The 15,427-nt window shown below is 34.2% G+C and overlaps 2 protein-coding genes across 4 annotated transcripts in view; both read left to right on the top strand.

Moving 5' to 3' along the window:
* LOC111059345 (anaphase-promoting complex subunit 5) overlaps positions 1-7,725 on the top strand; it is a 48,018-nt gene extending 40,293 nt beyond the window's left edge. The window contains exons 10-13 of one of the 2 annotated variants that reach the window (XM_039430802.1): positions 4,606-4,840; positions 5,862-6,029; positions 6,338-6,439; positions 7,048-7,725. In XM_039430802.1, the coding sequence (XP_039286736.1) occupies positions 4,606-4,840; positions 5,862-6,029; positions 6,338-6,439; positions 7,048-7,173 (631 nt within the window). In that variant the 3' untranslated portion in view covers positions 7,174-7,725. The remainder of the gene's footprint in view (positions 1-4,605; positions 4,841-5,861; positions 6,030-6,337; positions 6,440-7,047) is intronic. The other variant, XM_039430803.1, reaches the window with a different exon arrangement.
* A 5,672-nt stretch (positions 7,726-13,397) lies between these two features.
* LOC111050457 (roquin-1) overlaps positions 13,398-15,427 on the top strand; it is a 90,685-nt gene continuing 88,655 nt past the window's right edge. Inside the window, exon 1 of one of the 2 annotated variants that reach the window (XM_022336785.2) lies at positions 13,398-13,703. The gene's annotated coding sequence lies outside the window, so the exon portion shown is untranslated. The remainder of the gene's footprint in view (positions 13,704-15,427) is intronic. The other variant, XM_022336786.2, reaches the window with a different exon arrangement.

The following is a 15,427-nucleotide window of genomic DNA, read 5'->3' as shown; positions in this document are numbered from 1 at the left end:
CAATATGATTTGATTTTTTCAAGTATTATGTCTTCTTCAGTTATCTATACTACTATAAAGGAAAGACCTGGCGTATACACGTACGGAATAGGAAAATTATGTTTGACGCATCATCACGTCTGAACTACTCAACTGACTGACTTGAAATTTTGCATATAGATTCTTCTTAATTAACCGATGATAGTTAGAGGCCTATTTTCAATTCTTCAAAATTTCATTACGTCAAGTTTTCAATTTGTCATGCTTCCAATTGTATAGAAACAGCTGAACATTTCTTTTAAAAGGGCGATTAGATGATAGGTATAATTGGGGATCCTATTCGAATAAAAATAACTGATTTTCTGTCGCATCAAAATTCTGGTCCGCCATCTTGGAACCGCCATTTTAAATTCAACTTTAATTTTTTAAATTGGGAGGTAAGTCATATGATACATGATTTCGATACAGAATTTCAAGAGGAAATGGATGGTGAAAACCGCACATTGATTTCTCAACCGCTCAAAAGTTATTGTCATTCAAAGATACTCTTAAATCATCCATCTATACTATAATAATGGAAAGAACTGGCTTATACACGTAGCGGGATAAGAAAATCATGTTTGACGCCTTTTTAAATTGCTTAAATTTTCAAATTGCAAGTTAATCATCACGTCTGAACTAATTGACTGATTGACTTGAAATTTTGCATAAAGATTCTTTATCGAGGATGGTTATAGGCCTATTTTAAATTTTCCAATATTTTATCACGTCAAGTTTTCAGTGTGTAAAGATTTAAGGCCCTTGCGAAGCACGGGTTACCTGCTAGTAATACAATAAAAAAGGCTAAATCAGATTATTTCAAGCTGAAACTGGAAAATAGTAAAAACAACTCTAGAAAGACATGGGATTGTATTAATGAAATGCTTGATATAGATAGATAAAAAACACGTTCAGCCAAATATAGATCTAGATATTTTGAATGATCATTTCACAAGAATTGGTGAAAAATATACGAGTCAAATCCTGGATGATATCCATAATATTGAAATACCTGACTCATTATCCCCCAGTCCTAATAACAGCATTTTTTCAACCCAACTAACAGCACTGAAATACATGATGTGATAAAATCTTTGAAAACAATGTCAGGGGTGTTCTTGAAAAAAATTTCTCAGTTCATAGTTAAACTGTTGGAATATATAATTAATAAATGTTTTCTATCAGGCTACTTCCCAAAAAAGTTCAAAATTGCAAAAGTGATAGCTTTTCACAAAGCTGGTGATCATACACAACCCGGAAATTATAGACTTATAAGTATTTTAAGTAGTTTTTCAAAACTATTTGAAAAATTGATCAAAATTAGATTAGTTTGTTTCTTATAGATAAAATAAAATTCATTCATAGTAATCAATATAGGTTTCAATCTGGTAAGTCTACCACTGATGCTGTTCTCCACTTAACTAACATCATAAATAACAATTTCAAATCCAAGCATAAAACTCTATCAGTTTTTTTAGACCTTGCAAAGGCGTTTGATTCCATACCACACAAAATACTATTGCAAAAATTACATAATTGTGGAGTTAGGGGCATAGCAAACGATCTGTTTGCTAGTTATCTAACGGATCGCTCTCAATATTTGACAAAGGTATAACAATTTTGAAAAATCTTTCTGTATTTGGTCTTCCTCAAGGCACAGTCCTTTCACCATTGCTCTTTTTGATTAATGTTTTCACCATTGCTCTTTTTGATTAATGTTAATGGTCTTTTGAATCTGAAAATACCTAACTGCAGAGTAATTTCATTTACTGATGACACGGCTCTTGTTTTCTCTGGTTTGCCATGGGGGGATGTATACCTGTATAACAATGCAAATGAGGGCTTGAGAATTGTAAAATCATGGTTTGATAGACATGTACTCACCATGAACCTGAAGAAGACTAAATTTATGACTTTTTCTCCTACTGAAATAGGTCAACCAGTACAAACCTTGTCTTTACAAATGCATTCTCACGCTTTGTTGAATCATGTGGATTGTGATTGCCTTGTATTGAAAAGGTAAAATCCTTAAAATATTTGGGTATAATGATGGATGATAATATAAAATGGGATACTCATATTGAATATATGTGCAGATGGCTTAAATATCTAATTTATAAGTTTTACTAGTAGTTCTATGAACAGTAGACCTCACGCAGTATTCTCATCCTCAAGTACCTGATTGAAACTATAGACCTTATGGAAATACAGCAATAGACTGGCTTCTCCACACAGTGTGTAATCACTTGTCAGCTGATTTATGATGAATAATTCTATAGTCTGATTTTTACTCTAATATTGGCGTATGAAGGAGGCTCCTTTTTCCTTTTATATTGTCCTTGAAATGCAGAATTTCCAAAAACCTTCTGTATACGTCGACGCGCAATTTAAAAAGGAACATACCTGTCAAATTTCATGAAAATCTATTACCGCGTTTCGCCGTAAATGGGCAACATATAAACATTTAAACATTAAGAGAAATGCCAAACCGTCGACTTGAATCTTAGACCTCACTTCGTTCGGTCAATAAACTAAATCAAATAGCTGATAATAATGAAAAAGATTTATTATGCTTAAGCGCAATCACTTTTCAAATATGGAATTGATATATGGGGGGCTGCTTATGATATCCATATGAACAAATTATTCACATTACAGAAACACCTTATCAGAGCTGCATTATGCAGGCCAAGATTGTACCCTAGTAGACTTCTTTTTCAAGAATTCAATGTGCTTACAGTGAGGCGAACATATGTTAAAAGAATCATATTATTCATTAATAAGAATAGTGATACATTCAACTTGAGGAATAATCCATATAATTTGCGTCCCTCCAATTCATTACAATTTGATAATGACTTTACCAGTATGTAGACGTCAGTTTGAATATCAGTGTTACTTGTTTATAAATAAAGTCCCAACTGAATTCATTATTAATAAAATTACAAAATCCATAATGAATCTTATACTGGATTGGATTAAGATAAATGTTTATTTTAAATTATCTATATCCATTATGTAGTGTTTCATTCTTGTGTGTTATAAATTAAAAAAAAATATTTGTCATGACTTCCTTGAATTGGTCTTTTTGAGTTTGTCATTTGCTTGTGATTTTGTTGCTTTGTCTTATCGTTTGTAAGTATTGAGATGTGACCTGGTTTCAATAATTTTATTCATTCTAGTGGTTTGAATAAGCTCTTTTTCTTTCTATTGACATGTTTGCTGTATCTAGTTGTTCGAACTCACTGCCGGTGCACAAGTTTTCTTTGCCGGTAGTGCCATTTTGTAAGTTAGAATATTTATTTTATCAATCTGTATTATTTTATGGCAAATTAATGAATTTGAATTTGAATCGAAGCCATACCAATATTTCTATTATTATCATTTGATAGGTTTATGGAACTACTCGTAGCCAAAGGAGATAGCTAATGGAATAGTGCGCATTTTATGTGCCCAAAATTTATAACTGGTTTGACAGTGAATCGGGCAATTTTTGTCGTGGTAAGGGAACGTCACTACTGCCATTTTGTAGCTCCTACCTTACCATTTACGTATTGGGCATCAGAAATTCCACTTGAAATACAAGAGTCTCTTCTACGAAAGACTATTTGCATTGTTGGCATATCGCCCAATTCACTGCCACACCATATATTTGGTTAATATTTTTCTCTTTCTTAATTATTGAACTCTTTATGCATTGTACAGGGTTGGGAAATGAAGTATGAAGGATTTGGAATAGATGTTACGTACTCATTTTTGAAAGAAACTTTTTTAGTATGTACCTGGGATGTTGCCAATTTGATAATTAGAGATGGGTAAAAAATTAAAACATTGATTACGTACGGTAAACAATATTTGAAAAAATGGCGTCCGTTTTTTAACAAACACTACTGTAGACGTTGTGAGAGTTTGATGATCGTGCCGAGAGTACCGTGCAAAACATAACCTTGCCTTATTTGCCGTTGGTGGATAAAGAATGAGGTATATGTCTGTATATTGCTATTTTTCTATCAATGGTGAATAATTGAGTGTTTGTTGTGGCATTAGTCGAAACTTCATTATTTACCCTTACCTTTACTTTTTTGAGGAAACCTCACTGTCAATTCAGATCTTAATCTAAAAATGCTACGTGATTTTTTTTATCAGAATTGAAAAGATGGCATATCAATCTCAATACTGCATGGTTCCAACATACAAGCATATCTAGAGAAACTATTAAATTTCTAAGGCAGTACTTCCCTGGATGCCTCATTTCGTTGCTTGAAGATGTGGAGTGGCCTCCTCGTTCACCGGAACTGTCACTTTTTGACTATTTTTTATACGGCTACCCCAAAGCTCGTGTATACATCAACAAACCACGTACACTTGAAACCCTCAGTGAGACAATAACACAAGGAATTCGAGCAATAGCACGTGCAATCAGAGGAGTATGGATAGGAATTGCAATGTCTACATGAGTGACGCAACATCCAAGGTACATACTGGAAAAAATTAGGAGTATGTAACAGCTATTCTAAATCCTGCATACTTTATTACCCAACCCTTTATTTTATCAATTATACTTATACTTGGAAACTAATGTGATAGGTTGGCGGAACTACTGTTGGCCAAAGGAGATAATCAAGGTGTGAAGGATGCCGTGGAGGAATTGCTCAACGAAGAAGCAAGCGTGTGCCATTCTCTGCGCGTGCGTGCAATGTTGCTCATCTCCAAAACCAGTCCGACTCCCGTCTTCATATTAACTACTGCACTTTCAATAGCTAGCTTCCATTTCTTGCACTATTTGACAGCTCTTGTCATCATGGAAATCGCTCAAGTCCAAGTAAGTTTCAAACTTATGTTTTATTCATTATATCAATAAATAAATAGAGACACTTATAAAAAATAATCAATTTTCTTTTTAAATTGATACATACAGGCCAATAAAATTATTTAAAAATTGTTATTTCTTCATGTCGAATAGGTTAAATGCGTTTTTACTTTGAAAGCTATTGCTGGTAAGTCTCGCAATTATTGTGAAGCCAAATGCTTTCAAAAAACTTTTGAAGTTTTCTGAAATAATATTCTTTATCATGCAATTTATTTCCATATTATTGGGGTAAGTCATGATGTGATCAAATGTCCTATCTTTCCGCATTTATATATCTCACAAGCTCACGTCTTCTCCTGGCCACTGTTGTGAATTGATAATCTCCTATAGTATGTCCAGACTGCCATGAGTGCTGAAAGATTAAGCCGGCCCTCGCTCCCCCACGCGCAGGCACACACGCCCGGCCTACCTGCGCCATTGATGTACTATCAACGGTTAGACAGACCGTCCCTTTACTCTCACACACAAAAGGAGACTGCGCTTGTGTGTTTAAGTAGTAGGAGTGTCGGCCTAATCCTTCAGAGCTCATGCCTATTTGGACAGAGTATAGTACTTATTTCCGAAGGTAATCGAAATTCAGTTATTTACAGGAAAAATAATTGTCTTATTTGTATTTGACAACAAGAAATTGTTGTTTTATATATTGTTGTAGGATACAGAAACTACTGTTTCTAACAACTGCTGGATACAGAAACTGTTGGACTAAAATTTCCAATTTCGGAACCTTCATCCAATTAATACTTTGATAAAATTTTGCATTTTTTGTTAAATATGTCGAAATAGCTTAATCGCATGCATTTTTTATTGTAAAAAGGAATAACATATGTATCATCTGTATATATTATTTTGGTCTAAATCTTTACCCAATTGATGTCAATTTATGCTACTTTATATTTATAAAATCATTAACATTTAATTATTTAAATGATTACTCAATATTATAAACTAATTTTCTGTATCGTCTATGTTTCAGTTGAACATGGGACTTCCTGCTCAAGCTCTGAAACTTGTTGACCATTCTTTGCTAATTATATTATCTCAGGGTGGCCTTTATGATCAAGCATGTGCCTTATTCCTGTATGTAAAATGTAAAGTTGCTTGGGCTGCCTCTTTATCTTGGGATTTGGATCACAAAAATAAGGTAAGTTATTTCTCATTCGTATACTTTTTGCTTCATTGATAGAATTTGTCAATTATTTCAACGTACTCTAAAGAAAATATAGTCATTCCTGATATTTTATTTGTCACAATAGAGAATTTCCATTTTCAATAAATCAAGTTGTAGTGATGAGTTACATTCTATGATTTTCAGAAAAATAAACATAACTACTTTTCAAAATTGTTTTATGTGAATTGTTTCGGAATTATCAATTCTTTTATAATAATCAATTCTTATTATTTTCTATGATGATCATGTATTGAAATAAATATAGCTTTATTTCCTTTCAGACTAATGTAATCACGGAGTGCCTTGGAGTTTTAGAAACAGCAAAAACAAACTTTCGAAAGGTTGAAGCTTTCAACAAGGTTAAAGAAAGTCTCCATCTTCAGGTGAATTTTTAAACTCAACAGCATTTTCTTCCGTAGTCTATTCAACTTTCAATCTAAGATTTATTGAGGTTCGAATATTGAGTTTAAATAATAAACACTTATAAACTTATAAAACATTATATTGAATATTGACCATAATATTTTGACTTCATATAAAATTAGTACAGTATATATACCGTAACATTAACATTAGTTGTATATAGCTGTTTACCCTGTTGTCAATATTTGCAGTTGCAGAAGTCTTCGGGGTGATTCGCAGCATTTAATTTGGATTTTCTTTTAATAATAATTATCAATTCATTAGCATTTGAAAAAATGCAATATCTCAGTAATTTCCATCTATAAAAATCACTTCTGCTTGTATTTCTCAAGCCAATATCTTTTCCTAAGTATATTGTTCAATCTGTAATTTGAAAAAAATTGATCAATCAATTTTGCTGAATATTGACCATAATATTTTGACTTAATATTAAATTAGTACAGTATGTAGCCTATAACATTAACTTTAGTTGTATCAACTTTGAGTGCTTCATTAATTATTGCAGTTATGTATTTGAAAAATATGCTTCCAACTGCTATTAAAATGATAATTTCATTTGTAATTGCAGGCTCTTCTCAGTAATGAAATCGGTTGCTACAAGAATAGAAACAGATATTCGCTAGAGTTCCGTCAAATTGACGAAGAATATCCAACAAAGAGTGTACCAGTTCCTGCACATTTTGCCAGTCCCTAGGTTGCAGTGAATTGCAATCTATTTGAATTTTTCTCAAGTTCAGTATATAGTAAGATTGTTCTCATTCTTAAAGATTCTCCTAGATATAGATTGTTCGCCATAGTATCTTCCAATTTTGTTTGGTAAATTGTAAAGTTTTGTTGATACCGGTATTGTATCTTTTAGAACCTACTGTGTCCAACGCCAGTATTTTGAGGTTGTAAATATAGCGATTTTAAGATGAAAATTAATTCCTTAACATTTATTGTGCATTACAAAGAGTATTATAATTGGGGAAACATTATGATTATTAATGATTCGGTTTGAATCAATATAATATGCTTGATAATGGACTCTTGACGAATAAATCAAACTACGCTATTTTCAATTTCGAATTCTCCAACATCTCAGAAATGAAACTCCTTTATGATGGAAGTGACTTTCACAACAATATAGCCTACACTAATCAAGTATTCATAAAATAAGATTTCTTTTATGTGGATTTGTTAGCTTCACATTACATCGAAGGTTAGAAGTTTAATAAATAATAAGAATTAAAAAATAATTATTGTTGAAAAAACTGAGCATGGATTCGTGAGGTAAATAATTTATTGATTTGCATTATAATCTATTTAATAATTGAGTGATGCAGTCGTTTTTTGTGCGTTGTCGGGACAATCTCGGCTAATCCTACGCTAGCTCAAGCAATTCAGAGTGCGAGTACATGATGTATAATCATTGGGTATACTCTAGTCCTCTAGTCTAGTGTACCGTACTGATACGAATTATGGTAGACCCTATAATGCTAGTGAAGCAAGGGCCAAGCCCAACTCAGCAGAGTTCTTGCAATCCAACGCTAGCTCTACAACTTAATCTACAATAATTCGTGCGTTAGTCTAGAAGTGCAGTGGACAGTTAATACATTACCTACCTATCATATTCTTTTATTTATCATACAACAATTTGATTAACCAAATAGTTTAAAATAATAATTAATTAAAATAATCTAGATAGCTTTTGACCTTTTCATGAAGGTGAAAAGTGAAGTTACCTCAATTCACTCAAGATATCCATCTGGTTTTATAAGCTAGGGTTACCCATGGGAGGGAAGGGGCTAGAAAAAGGCCAGCAGTGTAAAAATTTCCACTGACGACCTTTTATGTTATGGGAATCTCCTCTAAATTTAGGGGTGTCCTTCCATGGGCTTGGTAGGGGAGCACCTCTTTATAAGCCGTGGTCTGTTTAAAAACAAGCTTTATTTTGTTTTATTGTAATAAAAATGAAAGTTATACCTAATTGATTACAGTATTTACGGTACGTTTGTGAAGGTTTTAAATATTTAACCTTGCCTTACCGTACTTATTATTATGATTGAAAGATGTCAAGTTTTTTTGTAAAGCTATGTTTACACTATGTAGCTAGAGAGCTATATAGCAGAGCTATATAAAATTTGAGCTACATATAGCTCTGCTAGATGTAGCTCTGCTATAAGTAGATTTAACGCTTATTTTATGTAGCAGAGCTATATGTAGCTCTGCTACATGTCAATTTTTGTTTATAGCAGAGCTAGATGTAGCTGCTCTGTCCTTGAAGGAAGGCTGCCGCAGCTGTTTAGTGCCTGCTGGGTTTACATCAGAATATCAGGGCACCGAGCTTCGCTCGTTATTTTTATTTATTGATAAACAGAACACAATTCTCTAAAATGATAGTGTTCATATTCCACAGCTGGCTATATGTCATCTTAAGCTGCGTACACATATACGCGCCTCCAACCCGCACCGAGCACGCTCCGCCCTCGTTCCTCCATCGTACCGCAGTCGCTCCGCCCCCGCTCTGCAGTCGCACCCATCATGAAGATGGGAAGATGTTAGCTCCATCATCGGAAGATGTTAGCTCTTCTTGCGTTCCCCGGTCGAACCACTGTTGCTCCCCGGTCGATCATCAATCGCTCTGCTGGAGTGACGTTCGGTTGCGGAGCAGAGCGAAAGTCTGTACGCACCTTTATGAATTTCGGGGATGCGATATTTTGATTTTTCACATACTCACTCGCTCGCTCACTTTTTTACTATCCACAGCTGTTTCAGCCAAGGATGAATTATCCTTTTAATGTCGTTCAGCGAGTTTTCCCAAGGATGAGTGCAATCCCTAGTGCAATCGAATCTTTATATCATAAACCTACTATGTTCCAAATTTCGTGAAAATCGTTAGAGCTGTTTTCGAGATCCGTTAAACATAAATAACCAGATATATAAATACAGAAATTGCTAACTTAATATAATAGGATATACTGTAGGTACTCATTTGTTGTCAGAGTGCTAGTATGTTACTGTGCTTTGCGAGCATTTTTTTTTTTTTTAATTTATATATTATTGTGCAATGATGGAGAGTGAATTTGACTCGAATAGAGACAAAATTATCCAATATCCTCTTTTTCTTTTTCCCAGACTAGGCACTAAACTGCAAACAGCAGTAAACAGCTTCGGCAGCCTTCCTTCAACGACAGAGCAGTTACATCTAGCTCTGCTATAAACAAAAATTGACATGTAGCAGAGCTACATATAGCTCAGATTCTCTTTGATGTTTACCGAAAATTCTGGGTAGCTCATTTTCTACTATATAGCTGAAAAAATAGGCTTAAAACTGCTATATAGCAGATCTCCAGTGTCACTTTTTGAACTTGTAGCATAGCTATATAGCTGAGCTACAACGTAGCTCTGCTATACAGATTGTCCCACCAAGGTTGTAACAGCCGTTAACCATAGATTCTACTCAACATTTCTGACAAGAAATGTTCAGTAAACTTTTTTCTTATCGACCTTAGTTTTCAAGATATATAGATTTTTCGATATTTTCAGAATATGCTTACTTCCGGTCATTAAATACTCAATAACTAGAAAACTACTGATCGAATTTCCATTTCAAGGGTATTGTTGCAAAGAGAAAAACATTTTTAACAATATTAGTGTAATTTTATTTGTTGTTACATATTTTGTAGTTTTTATTAGGGCTTAAACTTTAAAAAATGCTATTCTTCAAATTCAAAGTCAAATTTCCATCCGTTTTTCCTCGATTTTTCTACGGGTGATTATAGTGGTTTCAATATTTCAAAAACCTCTCCATCTCATAAGCTTTCGAATGAGTATAAATTTGAAAAGGTAAGTTCCATGATAAAGTGTTCACAACTACTAATATTAGGGATGAACACCTTCAAAATGAGGAAATTCACAAACAGCATGCATCAAGTGGTGATCCTAAGGGTGAAATCAGCTGATTTCTCTCTGAAAATATTCACAAGTTTTAATCAACATTTTAACATTCTACAATGATATGACTTTTTCAATAACTTGCATTATTCCCTGTACCATAAATCCTGAATAAATAGCAAGAAGTGTATGTTTCAGCCTATTTTCAGTATAGTTTTTAGTGTGCTTTCCAGTTAATTGGCATGATATGTATCAACTTTGGCTAGTAGAGAAGTGTTCGCGTTCATTATCATTGAATTTACCTTGTTTGAGTACTTGAACATGTTATTGGTGTATGGAGAGTGTGGATGCAATTCGAGAGAGGCAGAGAGTGTATATAGGAGACGTTTTCCTGACCGAAAACACCCATCTCATAACACGTCTTTTAGATTGACAGATGTCAAGATGGTGGGGGTCTAGGATCAGTTTCAAGGTACGAGTGGCCCCTCTCAATTTCTGAAGCTTTTGAGAATCTTATTCTAAGTATTTCGAGCAGAATCCTCGATCCAGTATCCGGCGGGCAACTGGGATGTTGGATGTTTAGTTCAAAGAATTTGAAGAATAATAACTTTCGACCATTTCATGATACCTCAGTTCAAGAGTTCAATGAACATGATACTGTTTCAAGGATACAGTTTTCCGTTGGATCTTAGCACAAGATTGTGTTTCAAACATTCTATGGACAGATCACAGATAAAAGTACATTCACAAGAACTAGTGCTGTAAATTTCTACAATACACATACATGGACCTTTCATTTTCCTTGCAATAATAAATGGTGAAGTTTTTATGGACTTCCTGGTCAATGAGCGAATTGATGGAAGACGTGCCTCTCAATTTGAGTCAGAATATGTGGCTCCAGTTGGATGGCTGCCTCCCTCATTATGCTAGAAACGCCCGTGTGTGGCTTGATAACAATTATGCTGGGCGGTGGATGGGCCGAGGTGGACCAGTAGGATGGCCACCACGCTCACCTGATCTTACTCCAATGGACCTCTACTCTTGTAGGGTTGTAAAAAGTGAAGTTTACAGAGAACCTGTAGAGACCATCGAGGAACTGATTCTCAGAATTCGATTGACGTTTAAAGTGATGAAGACACGGCCCTACGAAGTGAGACGGGCAACTCGAAGCTTGATAAACGGCAGCAGAAGTTGCATAAACAGAAATGAAGGCTATTTTGAATTCCTGTCAGCAGTGAGCATGATATTCATCTTGATTACCATCTGAATGATTGCCATCAGTTTTTTCAATTCTGTCATTCATCTACTTTGAAATATTATTCTATGAATCAATTTTGTTGGATCTTGTAAAAGTGCATGATTAATAGTTTATAATTTTAGGATTTAGGCTATATATGCTACCGAAAATAATGCAATAATCAGGTGACTTCACCCTTTAGGATCACCACTTGATTTATACCCCAACACATATAATTTATAGTGGGGTGTATATTTATTCATTGAAATTATCATTTATTCATTGTTGAAACACCGCTGATTTATGTAGTTACATTACAATACTATATTATCAATATTCTAATGTTGCATTCAATCTTCATTGTAATTAATAAGTTTTCATAATATGTGAAATTTGTTGCATAATTGGCTGTTGTACTGTAATTTATTGTAGATTCTTGTATAAACCAGAATGTATTGTAACTTACTTGAATGAATAAAATTTGAATTTGATGCATGCTATTTGTGAATTTCCTCATTTTGAAGGTGTTCATCCCTAATATTAGTAGTTGTGAACACTTTATCATGGAACTTACCTTTTCAAATTTATACTCATTTGAAAGCTTATGGAATGGAGAAGTTTTTGAAATATTGAAACCACTATAATTACCCGGAGAAAAATCGAGAAAAAACGGTTTGAAATATGACATTGAATTTGAAGAATAGCATTTTTTCAAGTTTAAGCCCCAATAAAAAACTACAAAATATGTAACAACAAATAAAATTACACTAATTTTGTTAGAAATATTTTTCTCTTTCCAACAATACCCTTGAAATTGAAATTCGACCAGTAGTTTTCCAGTTATTGAGTATTTAATGACCGGAAGTAGGCATTTTCTGCAAATATCGAAAAATCGATATATCTCGAAAACTAAGGTCGATAGGAAAAAAGTTCAATGGAAATTTTTTGTCAGAAATGTTGAGTAGAATCTATGGTTAACGGCTGTTACAACCTTGGTGGGTCACTGTATAGTGTAAACTTAGCTTGAAGGATTGAGAAAGAGTCTTTTTAAAGTCCTATATTTATTCATTGTTAAAAAGAAGAGTTTTAGAACTGAATTCATTTTAGGTTATTATAGTTAGGCCCTTAGACCAGTTATATAAAAGACACGCTGGGAAGTTTAGCCTCTGAAGCCAACATCTACTGCCAAATCCACCCATCTTGACGTCACAACCAAACTAACAACAATGTAAGTTAAACACAACAAACTCAAAAAAGTTTTCTATAATTTCTTTACGATGCGTGACGTCACTGTCGTGACGTAAAGATGGGTGGATTTGGCTACATCGACTTTCAGTATGAATATACAATGAGCCGTGTCTATTCTATAACTGGTCTAAGGTTAGGCCTGTTTGCACAAAAGCCGATTAAATTTTAATCGTTATTAATTTCACAAGAACCAATCAGAGTAGGCCTCTTGAAAAGATGGCTTCCCTGATCAGTTCTCGTGAAATTAATCACGGCTTTTGTCCAACCGGGTCTCAAGTTAAAAACAAGAAACCATAACTTGATTTTATGAAATATCTCTAAAGTTTGTATCAGCCGCCAACCCTAGTCAATGAGCAAATAAGTGGAATCTTATTTGATAACTAGTAGCTAATTGTTCTGAAGAATCATTTTAATATATTTTTAAATTAATACACACTAAAAATTTCAATAATTATTTAACGAATTTAAGAATGAGTGATAAAAACCAAGAGATAAATAGTTATTCAGACAGCAGTGGCTTTGCTATACAGCTGCTTTCCAGTGAGAAATTTCTAAACTAAAAGCGAAGCAGACGGCAACTGTCAACAATGGTGTGTCATGGCTGCCTGCCAGGCTACCTAATGTATTTAGTGATATTTACTAGGGTTTGTAAAAAAATGTTTTGACCTATTTGAAAATATTTGTGTTCCATGTATTACTATTTGTTAGAGTTGTGTATCTTATCATTTTTCGTGACAGAAAAGACGTTATTTTGGTTTTTTAAACTCGATCGTATTCTGGAAAGACCCAGTTCCTTGTGTGATTTAGTCAAGTCCTGGTCAATTGTTCTAGGACTTTACTACACCCAGCGCCGGTTAAAATAGGTATTTACATCAAATAAGTCATTTTTTCAATTTTTAGTTTTATTAGGTTTGATTTGCATGCCTTGTTTCATTTGCGAAATGAAACTTTTGAATTATGCAAGGTTAATGACCCTGGATTTCTAATAGGAAGTGATTGGTTTATGATAGTTTCTCATTTCTTTCACGCTCTGTTAGCCCATAAACTAATATATAATTCTAATAAGACGTCAAGATCCACATAAATCAGTATGTAAACGTTAGCTTTCAAGTAAAAAATTAATTTGAATTTTTTCTTGCAATTGCAAAGCAATTTGTTTTAGCCTGCAATTCAACTCAAATTAATGTTTTTAACAGAAAGCTATGCAAAAGCTCTTATAAAAAAATCAAACGTGTTTGATACGATTATTTTCATAATAGGCTATTTTGAAAAAGTATACCTACCTAGATTCTCAATTTAGAAGATTAAATTCAAGAATGTACCCAATCATTCAATAAAATATTGACGTTCTTACATCAAATATAAAGTTTATGTAGCATGTTTTCTACTGTTGCATTACATTGTGATATTAATTCCACCTATTAACCGAACATGAATAGCCTGAGAAACAGGACTAGTCAGCCATCGAATGTCCAGCTTGAAAAACTGTGTCAGCATAAATTTAGTGTCTAACTCAATTGATTCATTGAGTATGCGCTAGTGTCTTGTAAGTTTTTTAGTAAGGTATTCTCAATAATTTTATTTTAAATCTGGTTGAACTAAGCTGATGTAGTCCACGCAAGTATTTTTGCTTCTTATTTACTGTATTCTTAATTTAAAAAAGCGTATAAGTTGAATCAATGATAAATAAATTATACTACTGGATCCAAATCAATAATTTTCTTAAGCTCTTCTTTTTTTTTGTGTGTGGGGCACACAGAGTCAAATACTACTCTAAAATTTAACCGCAGAAACTGCTTTGTCATTTCCTAAAATAATATCCTCCATCGTGCAATTTATTTTCATATTTGGACAGGTCATGAGGTGTTCATAGTTTTGAGTCATTCCACATTCGCAGATTGCATCCTCACTATAACCCCATCTCACAAGCTCCGACCTGCATCTAGTGACACCTGTTCTCAAACGGTTCAAGGACTTCCACGTAGTGTAAGGGAGATGGAAACTGGCAGCCCCTTCCTCTTTGAGGTCCATGATGGGTTAAGGAGCTTCCCAACTCCACAAAGCAAGTCGCCGATCTTCTGGTGTTACCATCAGCTCACTGGTTGCTTTGATAAAACTTTGCCGGGATTTCAATCTCTGTTGCTCTTTGTGGTTGTGCAATGGGAGACATGAGTCACTCTTCTGTTCCATTCTCTCAATTTGAGCAGCCACTTTCCTCCTAATTGAAGGTGGAGCTATACCAACTATGGGATAAATATTTTATTCACAGGAGTAGGTTTTAAACATCCTGATATCAATAGGATTTTTTAAGCTCTGATGTAATAGTATTTTGACGATGACAGAAGTTGAGGTGCAAGCCCATCTTTGCTCTCCTTGGTGTGCTGACGGTCTTCAGCCATTACATCCTCCTTTGCTTAGTGTATGTCAAGAGGGTATAGCATACTCTGGTTTCACTACCACAACACCAGTCACCGCGAGCTGCTGGATGTCCCCAGGAGACGTCTCCCCCGTTCACAGGCCATCTATAGAGTTTCTGCACTGAAACAAACTGCCTCCTGGTGTGAAGCAGTTGGATGAGGCCGCCTTC

Source organism: Nilaparvata lugens, chromosome 6 (assembly GCF_014356525.2).
Source record: "Nilaparvata lugens isolate BPH chromosome 6, ASM1435652v1, whole genome shotgun sequence".
Lineage (NCBI taxonomy): Eukaryota > Metazoa > Arthropoda > Insecta > Hemiptera > Delphacidae > Nilaparvata > Nilaparvata lugens.
The sequence above is the reverse complement of the archived record's forward strand: the minus strand, read 5'-3'. Positions and strand labels throughout refer to the sequence as shown.